At 36.6% G+C, this 12032-nt stretch overlaps 2 protein-coding genes across 3 annotated transcripts in view; one reads left to right on the top strand and one right to left on the bottom strand.

Moving 5' to 3' along the window:
• The window catches only part of RYR3 (ryanodine receptor 3), a 255747-nt gene extending 254357 nt beyond the window's left edge, over positions 1-1390 (top strand). For both annotated transcript variants that reach the window (XM_068397601.1, XM_068397600.1), the window contains exon 103: positions 461-1390. In XM_068397601.1, coding sequence (XP_068253702.1) covers positions 461-556 — 96 coding nt within the window. In that variant the 3' untranslated portion in view covers positions 557-1390. The remainder of the gene's footprint in view (positions 1-460) is intronic.
• Positions 1391-1469: 79 nt separating this feature from the next.
• The window catches only part of AVEN (apoptosis and caspase activation inhibitor), a 104468-nt gene continuing 93905 nt past the window's right edge, over positions 1470-12032 (bottom strand). Inside the window, exons 3-6 of the mRNA XM_068397602.1 lie at positions 8870-8940; positions 4664-4759; positions 3100-3460; positions 1470-1929 (exon numbers count right to left, since the gene is read on the bottom strand). Of these exons, the coding sequence (XP_068253703.1) occupies positions 1811-1929; positions 3100-3460; positions 4664-4759; positions 8870-8940 (647 nt within the window). The 3' untranslated portion in view covers positions 1470-1810. The remainder of the gene's footprint in view (positions 1930-3099; positions 3461-4663; positions 4760-8869; positions 8941-12032) is intronic.

Genomic DNA, 12032 nt, shown 5'->3' with positions numbered 1-12032 from the left:
GCTAAATCTCTACGTTAAACTAAACTCTAAATCCATATATATGTACATAGATAGACAGATGGATGCGTGTATGGCCCTAAGAAAATAAATAGGATTTAATTACGTCTTACCTCAAATAAGAAGTTGTTATGCAAACACTACAAAAGTACCTTACACTTCAATGTTATCCAAGCAAAGTAAACCACATTTTATATATATAGATTGTGTACAGGTTTGCTCTGATATGACTAGACTGATTAATTTACATTTACACTGTTTTTCTAATAGGGCTTAAATTTCAGTAGTACTTAAGCAAGAAAAGTACAGAACAATACTTTTACAAACATGCTTGAGTTACGATCTTTGAGTTTCAGTGTCTTCACAGTTCTACTCCACGGTAATAGGCACAGTACCTGGTTATTGTCAAAAGTTTATCTAGAGCAAGGTGTCCGTTAAAATAAATACTCTTTATCATTTTCAGGAGTCATTTGTGTGGAAGATGTACCAAGAAAGATGTTGGGATTTTTTCCCAGCAGGGGACTGCTTCCGGAAACAGTATGAGGATCAACTTGGCTAATATCACAAAAGAAATTATTTATTCATGAACTGTTAAGATCCAGTATACAAAACACCTTTTCTTTTCATGGTGTAATTTCACAGCTTGTATTTGCTTTAAATGTCTTTAAACTTCAAGACAAACATAAAATTTGACACTATTTCATGGGCTTTTTGTACCTACCACATATGAAACAGGTCTATGGTTGGAATTTTAATTAGAAAAGAGAAAACTATGCCAGATTAACTTAAGCCTTCCAGTTCAAACATGGTCTGAAAGTATAACAACTTCTAACCACATCATTAACCTAGTGTTTGGTGATACAGTTGAAAGGGCTAAAAGGTGTCTTAATTGCACAACATTTGACATTTAAGAACTTGAACTTCAGAGGCCATGCCTCAGAAACAGTATTTTAACTAACTGCTGTTCAGTTTCCCCCCCGCCCAGTATTTGCTAGTGAATGTATTAAGATACAGCTTGAAAAGCTTTAAGCAGTTGAAAACATTTTCAAACACTTCATCGACCTTGAAACATTAAGTGCCTTAAAACCTCTGTAGACATAGCTATGCAAACTTTTTATTTTAGTGTTCTAGATGAACAGATCCATTAACTGTATTGCTTTTCTGTCTTTATGTATGAAATTGCACTTGAAGTTTGTTTATATACTGCCTTCAGTAACAGCTTATTAGATGCTGCTGTTAAAAGACATACACTGTATCAAAAGGAATACAATTTAAATCTTAGGCCAAAATAAAACAATGTTCTCTGATCACCTGCAAGTAGAAGCTGCTAGGATTATGCATTTTTTTTCTTCTAATAAAAAGTGCCCACTGCAATAAAGTATTATAAACCAAATATCACCTTTGCTGTTTTTGTTCTCATTTTTCTACAGTATGGAGATGTGGCGTGAGGATGGTGACTAAAAACACATGTATTCATTGTTCATTCATAGCTTTATTTTAAGGACTACACAGAGCAAGTACAAGCTGAAATAACTGTTCTCTTAGTGCGCTGTAGCCTGCATCTGTAGCAAAGAGAATGCTAGTTTCATCACAAATTTTAGACCTTTCTAAGAATATTAGTCTTAGACAATTTTCAATCACATCTAAATGAATTTTGGTTGCACAGAATTTTAGGTGCCAGCAAAGAAAACTGGGCATTTGGCATACTGAACAAAGTGAAACAGATAAAGGAAATAATGAGGAGATAAAGGAAGATTCAACTTTCTACTTAATGTTTGCTATACTCAATTATTCACATAAGAAAATTTGAGCTTCAGGAAATCATGCTGTCCAGCCAATCTTCAAGCTCTTCCTCAGTAACATTTTTAGATGTACTTTGCGGTTGCTGTGACGCTGTACTCTTCTCTTCAGGCACATCTAGTTTTAAAGGGGCTAGAAAAGTGAAAAGAACAGATGTGAAAATCTGGAAACAATTGCATACTGGCTCTTTGTCCCAGATCATTTTGCTTTTTAATGCACAACTGACTTTATTTAAACACAATCTCTCTCTTTCTTGAAGAATAGCAAGTCATGTTCCAAAAATAGCAGCAACAATTAAAAAAAAAATGAGGTAGCTTAATAAGCTCAACCAGAGCAATGTGACTTCCATCTGATTCAAGGGCAGCAGGGACCGGTCTGCAGCAGATAGATAGATTATAAGTGATCCCCCTACTGCAATCTGTTCGCAATCCTGTCCGATGCAGAGTTTATTTTAACGCAGGAGAAGAGCAGGAGGCCACAACAGCAGATCGCCTGCATGATCATTACAGCATGATATGATTCTGATGGCATTGCTTTCTTAAGGGATTTACGCTGTGCTTTGGAGTGGCAAGCATGACACACCACTGAAATGAAAGGGCATTTCAGCACAAGCTTGTGGTGACGTCTCACATGTTCAGCCATCCTGGACTTAATTTTTAAGATAGCAAGAAAATCATATACAAAAAATCAGAGCTGCTGAAAATTCTTTTACAGGCTTGTGGACTGGGAAGGAGTAGCAAACTATCTCCATCAAAACTAACAAACAGTAGTATAGCTTCTAGGAATGCAAACAAAAGGACAGGTTTGCAGATTTTTCTGAAATATGAAAATTTTTGTATATGTTTTGTTTCTCCATACTAAACTTAGGTCTGTGAAATCAATGCTAGTAAAGTTTGAAAATAGCATTTATAAAAAGCCATCGGAAACAGCTGACAACTCGTCTGTATACTATTAGCACAGTGATAATGTTACATAAAACCTTCATTTTATCTTCCTCTCACTAAAATTCTCTATAGCAGTACTTTTTTTTTAATTTAACAATTTACTGAATCATAAGACCAATGCTGTTCTACAGACGAATTTCTCTTAATGCTTAAAATGAACTGACAATGGTGAAGCTTTAGTTCAGTGGGGAGTTAAAATTGAAAAGGAACAACTGGGTCAGAACACAGCCCCACATAAATGAACGCAATATGACAGAGATGATGACAGCCGTACTGTTGACTGGCTAATCAAAAACATCACCAAAACAGAGAGCAATGAAAATTAATACAGCCATGCTGGGGAGAAGAGAAATCTTACCGTTGTCCTTACAATCCATTTTCAAATCTTTCTCAGTTGGTAAGTTGTAGGATAATGCACCTGACACAGGTTTGTTTTCTGTATCAACGGGAGCATCTAGACTTAGGAGAAGATCTAGTTCTTCATCCAAATGGTCAGTCTCTTGCTTTGATAGCGGACAGGCTCCCTGAAATGGTTCTGCTGCACTTGCCCTAGGATCATTTTTACTTCCAGGCTCTGATGGAGCAACAGAATCACCAACGGGATGGAAGACCAACACTGTTTCACTTTGAGCCAGAGACTGTCGGAACAGAAGCTCTCTCCTCTTGCCATCTTCAATAATTTTAGATTTCATCTGTGGGAGCTCTACAGGAGTTGATGCCTAAGAGTACAAGAAAGGACTTGAGTCTTTCTAATGGTTAACTCCATTTTTACTATTCTGTCTAATTTGGATTGTATTTCATGCTTCCTACATTTGATCACTTAAGAAGGTACAACGAATTTCAGCAGAATTGAATTCAGAATTAAAAGTAAACTGAAGTTATCTTGATGATACTTTTACAGAAGCAACTACAAAATACAAACTCCTTTTATCTCTTATTACGGAATATGAGATTGTATGTGAAATCAGCTTTTATCAGGATGCCCTGGCATTAATAACACTGCACCATATCTGATGACCACATCACTGGTCAGAATGACAAGACAAAGATTAAATGTCATAACACACATTTTATAACCCTGATAAAAGCTAAAGACCGTGACTAGAACTCTTAAGAAGAACACTGTATTTGAAAGTAACATTTATTTGCAGATGCCCTTAGACATCACATTTGCAGATATATTTGAGCTCCCTATACCAAAGAGCATAGTTCTGTCAGTCACAGAAGCACTTCATGCAACTCCAAACAGAAGTAAAATTTCTTCTGTAAGGGTCATGTTTCTTTTTCTTTGCCTGAGCAGATGGATTTTTTTTTTTTAAGAATTTTGGTTTTATATTTAACGCTTCTTGGTTCTTTTGCCCTTACAGGAATATTTTCTTTTTCGCAGCCTGAAGAAACATTTTCTCCCAATACTCTTGCGCTTTTTTTTTCCACCAGAGCATAAACTGACATTTTCTTCACCTATATGATGGACAGTTCTACCTGTTCTAACACAGATGTAAGTTTAATTCATGGAATGAACACATATGTTGGCATTAGCTATGTAGAAGATTAAATGACAATTAAAATAATCAACAGGAAAGAATGTGAAAGCACTTTCAAAATTTTGGTGCAAGCTTTTAACAGGTGCTAACAAGAAAAGCAAATACAAAAACAGTGCAATCATTCCATGTCAAACACTCCGATACCCGGCTTCAGATCTAATGTGCTGCACATCGAAGCATTTTATTTAAAGCCAACAAAGCACAAAAAGCGCTGACAGAGCGGTATCCTGCATTACAGGCCATTTGACATGCCAGTCTCAAGAAACGTATTTACTTATAAAATACATTCTACTTATGTTTAAGTTTAAATTAATCATTCTTGCATCGATTGTTCCACTTAAAATATTTGCATTTTCTTGTGAACATTCACAGCATTACCTGCACAAGTTCAGCAGCTACGTTCAACCTCAGATGTAGAGGCAATTCCTGAAGGGCCTGGACCAAAGACTGGCAGTCAACAGAAAGTGCAGATAACTGAAATACAATTCAACACACAGTACACTTGTATTTAAAAAAAATGAACTAATAATGCCTTTAATCTATTACATTCCCCTCTTCCACACATTCAAGGAATGTGAAGAACAATCTAATGAAATACAGGAATTCATAGTTTTAAATTACACTAAATTGGCTAAATTACCATATAAACACCTACAATGCAAATAATCACGCAAAGGTTTAATAATAAGGTATAAATGGAATGCTCCTTAGGCAATGCCTTGAAAATCCAAAGTAGGAAATAGTTCTGCAAGTTGGCAATGTTGTAAGAGGCTTTTCCAACTCAAACACCTTTTAATCTCTGAAGCCTTCTATGCACTGGGAATCGCCATTCTTCAGTGAGTCACTACTATTTTCCAAGGAATCAAACCATGTAAGCTTGTGTGTAGCTCTACCGTTTTTAGTGCCTAAACAACACCGCCCTTTTTATATTTCCCCATCTTTTAAAATGTTGTTTCGATGCTTACAAAAGCAACAAATTATAGTTACATACACTTCTAAAATGGCATTCAAGAAAGATACTCTACTGCTGCCTAGTTGCTTAAAAGGTGTAACTGTCACTGATTAAAAGTGACAGTAAAAGTTTCCTTTTCTCTTGACCCCCCTTTTTTTTGGCTGTAAACTATTAAAAACAAATTTACACAAACTGGACCAGCAATATTTGATGTTTTTACAGAACACCCTGGACTCTGATAGACTTAAACAGATCTTCAGCTCACAGTACAGCAGAACATTCTGAGCATGTTCACCATCGCTGAAAAAGATAATTTGATATCCATCACATATTTTAAAATCTAACAAACTGCTTAAGTTCAGTCTACACTCTCATTTTCATGGAAGCAGAGAAGCTGCTTCTAAATCTAGCTTAAAGAGACAAAAATTTGTCCCTCTCAGTATGGTATAGACTGACACAGACATTTAGAAGTCCAAATACTCATAAACTAGGAGAGAGTGTTTTGAGCCATATCGTAAGAGGTTTGCCAAAGGAATTCACACTGCTCCCAAAAGCCAGTCAACAGGATGGCTTTTGACACCTGCACACACAGCAAGAATGAACATCAAAGACATTGTGTGTTCCGACAGCATATTTATAAAATTAAAATAAATTACAAAAAAGAAACAATGCAGTTTCTTTAACAGTTTCTTGTATCCAAATTCTGGTTCTGGTATCCAGTAATGAGAGTAAAAGGATCAAACAACTTAAGTATCTGATGGTTAGAATTTTCCTTCTTTACTAACAACTTTATTTTACAATGGATTAGTGATCACTGTCAAAGAGGATTCACTGGTATGACTAACCTCAAAAAGTCTTCAACAAGCAATTCTTGTTGCCCAGCAATGAGCTAGAACTTCAGAAAACCCAGTTCTTTCAAAAGATATTAAAGATCAAATATGGCTTCTGCACATTTGTAAAGGACAAGGAAATCCTATGAATCTGGTAACATAAAAAACTGCAAAAAGACAAGTATCATTGAATAACAAGTGCATTTGGGAAGAGCTAAGTACACTTGCAAAAAGATTAATGTGAATGAACATTGCGAATAAAGGTGAAAATGGAGACAGGGAAGAAGAGGAAAGGCTGAGGATGAAGGAAAAAAGGAATTTGCAGAAATAACACAATGGCAGAAGGAATCCAACGTTCAAGTAGAGATTTCACTAAAAGTGGTGTTTCAGTGAAAAACAAACAAAGGGATCAAAGCAGTATTTAATAAATTATACACACTTCATGGCACATGTAGTTATTTGTTCAAGAAACAGAAAAGTAGAGACACACTTTGTTGCTGGAATTGCTATTTTTTATTGAAAAATCCAAATGACTATTACCTGTTTGATTTTTAAATTGCAGACCATGTTCTGAAACATTTTTATTGCATTTTATAAATATACAATAAAGCAAATTCAGATCTACTTTTTGTAACAATGGATGATAATATTCTTAATAAACTGAACCATCCAGACCACACTTCCTCAGTTTAGCTGCAAGGATGCTGTGGGAGACCATGTCAAACGCTTTACTGAAATCGAGATAGACCACATCCACAGCTTTACCATCATCTATCCACCAGGTTATGTCCTCATAAAAGGCTATCAAATTGGTTAAGCATGACTTCCCCTTGGTGAAGCCATGTTGACTGCCCCTAATAATCCCCCTATCCTTGATGTGCCTAGAGACAGCATCAAGAACAAGTTGTTCCATCACCTTTCCAGGGATGGAGGTGAGGCTGACCGGTCTATAGTTACCCGGGTCCTCCTTCTTGCCCTTTTTGAAGACTGGAGTGACATTCACTTTTCTCCAGTCCTCAGGCACCTCTCCCGTTGCCCACGACTTAGCAAAGATGATGGAGAGTGGCCTAGCAATGACTTCCGCCAGCTCCCTCAGCACCCGCGGGTGCATCCCATCAGGGCCCATGGATTTATGGACGTCCAGGTTGCTTAATTGGTCCCTGACCCAGCCCTCATCTACCAAGACAGATTCCTCCTCTATCCTGACTTCTTCTGGAGCCTCAGGGGTCCGGGGCTCCTCAGGACAGCCTCCAGCAGTATAGACAGAGGCAAAGAAGGCATTCAGTAACTCTGCCTTCTTTTTATCCTCTGTCTCCAGGGCCCCCACCTCATTCATCAGTGGGCCTACATTGCCTCTAGTGTTGGCTTTACCTGCAATGTATTTGAAGAAGCCCTTTCTGTTGTCCTTGACCTCTCTTGCAAGGTTTAATTCCAAGGAGGCCTTAGCTTTCCTAGTTGCCTCCCTACATCCTCTGACAACAGACTTATATTCCTCCCAAGTGGCCAGCCCCTCCTTCCATGATCTATACACCCTCTTCTTCCACTTGAGTTTGCCCAGCAAATAAGAAATCAAAGGAAGGGCAATGGTGACTAGGTGCAATAAACTATTTCGAACTGACATAAGAAGAGTGAAAGATAGGAAACAGTGTGAAATAACGAATTTGGACGGGACAGGACGAACGAGTACAGTTTGGTAGGGACAGAGGCAGAAGAACGTGCCCACCACAGCACACTTCACAATGAGTGCGAGCATGGGACCGGCTCCAGAACTGTGCAGTCTCATCACTGGCAGCCAGAAGAATATTTATGAAATCCACTGGCAACGTACAACTTCACTCTGCTCACAATGGCTTTAGCCATTCAGAAATTAATGTGTTCAAATCACCTAAATGCTATAATGACAAGCCTATGAGGAAATTATGAAAACATTAATATTCTGGATACTGACATCCTGCACACTAGGAGCGGGAGGAACTGATAAGAAAAAAATACAGAGTCATTGAAAGACTGTACCCACTGAACAAACATACGATGGTTTGAACAAATGCTGCACTTGGTTTTATTTCCTCATTTTAATTTGACTTTGCAACTTTAATGTACCTTTAAATATCACTTCCCAGGGGATAATTATTGTTGATATTTTAGAAAATAAATAGCAAAGAAAAGCTTGGAAGACAAAAGCATTTATCTTGCAATAATTTACGTCACTTAATGAGGAAGACAGCTGCAGAGATTAAGACACTTTCCAGTATCCTGACAGAGAAAACATCAGACTCCTATTGCTTTGCCCCTTTTTATTCCAGCATAAAGAATCCACATACAAATAATTTAACACTTAGCTGGTCCCATAGTAATTTTGGAGGTGAAGTTTCAACAGGAGGATATGAACTGTTAATTTGAAAGAACTAGAACAAGCTTCATATTCAAATATACAAATATATAGGTTTTGTTATAGTCATTTTACTAAACTGTCTTCTCTTGAATACTGCTGAAAACAGCTGACTTGATGTCAGTAAAGCAAAGTGACAGTCCCTTATTTTCCCTTCACTGGATGGATTTGCTTGTTGTTTTCTTCCAACATTACTTAAAAACCTAGCCTGCTGCTTTGATTAGTCTTCAATAGAAAAAAAAAAAAAGGACGAGACCCAAGAGCCTCCAGCATCAGAGACAAATTAATAAAAATATACAGAATAAAGAGTGCTATTATTGCATTAAACAATTTGTTGCTGAAAGCACAACTGCCTAGGTATTCTGTGCTAGGCGATTATCCATACAAACTCATGTGAATGATAATTCTGTTACCTGCTTATGGCATATGCTTTCTCTATCCCATTCCTTCTCGTCAGCAAATCGGAACTGTGTAAAGGAATCTCCTACAGAAAAGAAATAAAAAAAATATTTATTTAAAAAAAATAACAAGCTCTGTCCAAAGTTCCCAACCCTACAGAAGTAAACTCAATCAATAAACATCACATCTTCAATAAATTTGCATTTAATTTTAATGCTGCTTGCATTCATAATAGTTCTATAGAAAGATCTTTTAATCTCTTATCTGCAAATAGTACTGAAAAAGGTGGAACAAATTCAAAACTGAGGAGGTGCCAGGTGCCATGTTAACAAGCAAGATTTTCATTGAATAGCCTGATTTGGACAACATACTAGGAACACATACAGTATTCAGAGAGTGCATTTTTTATGAACAGCTTTGAATGTACTGTGGATAGACCTTCTCTTATCAACATGCAAATCTCTCTTAAAATGGATTATAAATGTCCTAAAAACCAGTTTGTACAGGCCAAGTAAAGACTTCTTGTTGTCTGGTAGCTAAATTCTCCAGACTCTTTCTTCCTTGAACTAGTCCCTACTCCAGCATGTCATCAAAAAAAGGCACTGAACCCTGAACTCCAATTCATATGTATAAGGGACTGAATTAAAAGAAACCTTAAAGAGGGCTAAATAAGCTACATATGTAAAACCTCCTACCACATTCCTCCAAGACAGGAGGAACTTCCTCTTACTATAGAGGGGCTTGGGTTATTATTTTGTTCTAGATGCAATATTTCTATTGCAGTACCTATAAATTTATTCACTGAAAAAACACAAAAAATTCCATTCCAGGGTTGCGAGATGATGGCCAAAGGTCTACAGTAACAGAAAGCAAAGACGTTGCTGATCCAGAGTATGGGACACATGCCTTCTTAGACCATGCAGTTTGAGAATAAATAGCTGTTTCAGGAGCTGTCTTGGCAAAAAAAACCCCAAACCTCACTCTTGAATTATTGTGTGAAGGAGATGAAATTTGATCCTGAGAATTTCAGATCACCTGTAAGTCACTAGGATTTAGTCCAGCAGTTAGTGAGAAGCAACAGCTCATTCTTTCCCAACCTCTAATAGAGAATGAATGTGCTAGAGGAAGTTTTCAACGGCATTACCAACAACTGAGCATCTAACTTCCAATTGGCTCTCAAAATCCTAACTGCCATTCATACCTTTGACAATTCCTCAATCACGTCCTTAATCCTGCATACAAAATCCAAACATATAATGTGCTGTCCTCAAAACTGGCTTCTTTTCCACTGTCTGCCTGTCCCAAAACATAGTAGAGTTCAGCCTTTCAGCAATTTTACTCAACAGTGCAACCATCAGCCAGCTTCTGTTTTGCAAACAGAATGAATAAACAGCAAAATGGCACAGTAATTGGCATATTTCTTTGCCAAACAATAAAAAAAGGGGGACCTAACCATCTCCCAGCTGTAATGTAAAATTTACCAGCCATGGCTTTTTTTTTTTTTAAATATCTAAAGTGCATTTCTAATACATTGCATTTCCGTATGCTCACTGGGTATGCAATGTACTCATATACTAATCACACTGTGTACCTGGCATGTCCATCATCGTCATCTTCAGAACCATTCCAACAAGAAAGTGACCTTCTCAGCTGAGAATTTATATAGATATTTATGACCATTACCATGTCCAGCTTGAGTTTGCATCTCCCTATTTTCTTTAGGTTTATCCATCATTGTTCAGCATTACTGGGCTGACATACAACCTTGCCTGACCAGCTAGGCTTTGGTTTACATTCAATGTCTCCAGATATTACTATTTTGAACACAACCAGTGTCAAACAATGCATGTGCAAATAATTAAAATTAAGCTCTGAAATTAACATTTAGATATCTAAGAAGCAGCCTAATTTTATAAATGTTTAGTTCATATAATTCACAAACACCAGGTTCCATGACAGCTAGGTACGCTCAGCAGTATGGAAAAATAAGATCCTGTCTTTATGTATCTATCTGCAGATGCAAATACTTAACTTGAGCACTCACAGTTGACTCACTGCTGACAAGGGTGCCTTCCTCTGCATTGCACACAGCACAACAGTAAATAAATCCCTCTGTTTCAAAATACCTAGAATACTGCTAATAAGCAATAACTAATACTCAAAGAAATCCAAATTCATTCTTCAGTCTCATGATTTTAAAATGGGTATGAAAATGTGCAAATGAATTTGTTTTAACAGCTCATATTTTAAAGGTTCAATTTAGTTACATATGTAAAGAAGTTTTATTGAAAAATAATTAAACCAGGTGATCCTCAAAGTCTTCATACTATTAGAACAAAGGCATCAGTATTTTCTTCCAATATCCCCAAGACTCCATCAGTTATTTCTCATGCTGTGTCACAGAGGAAATAAAGAGATTCCTCTGCTCTTACAAAGGGGTAAAATTAAACTAAAGGATTAGTCGAATGCTTTCAGTATCTGAGAATGACCAGATGTAAAGCATCAAAACAAAACTACTTCATCAGGAAAATCCATTGGGATCGAGAACTGGTCTATGATTCTCTACACTCACGAAGTTGGTAATAATAGGTCCTCAGTTTGACACTGTATTGCTGAATTAAAGGGTATGACTTAAACTGTAGTTTAACTAGGCTCTTTAAATAAGTTAACAAAGCATTCCTTTCAAATGGAAAAGCAATAACTACAATTCACAGTAGCACATTAAATGCAAATTAGGTTAATGAGAATGTTGGTCTAACCAATTATCTTTTCACAAATTCCTTTACCCTGAAAATAACTTCCTTTTATGCCATGAATACTAATCAAACGTCTTGCAATGACTCCACGTTCCTTCCAACATAAAAAAATACTTTTCTTCATGTGAATAGTTTTTGTGTTACTTACAAATATCACTTGGCCTTCAAATACAGAGTAGCTAAAAATAATGAATTCAAGTAAACCTCACACACCATCTTTGGTAACATACATAATAATCCTTAATATTCTTTACTGTATAAAATATAACTTTACTATGAAATAACAGCAGATCTAAGCCACCATGCTTTCCTACCACTTGAATATGTTTTAAAACTAAATCAATTGATTTAAATAGAATGCATGTTTCATAGTCTCATTAGCCCAATTATCTCTTCATACAAATACTAATTGAATAGCAGA

This window comes from Nyctibius grandis, chromosome 4 (genome assembly GCF_013368605.1).
Source record: "Nyctibius grandis isolate bNycGra1 chromosome 4, bNycGra1.pri, whole genome shotgun sequence".
Taxonomy (NCBI): domain Eukaryota; kingdom Metazoa; phylum Chordata; class Aves; order Nyctibiiformes; family Nyctibiidae; genus Nyctibius; species Nyctibius grandis.
This window is presented reverse-complemented; position numbering and strand designations above follow the sequence as displayed.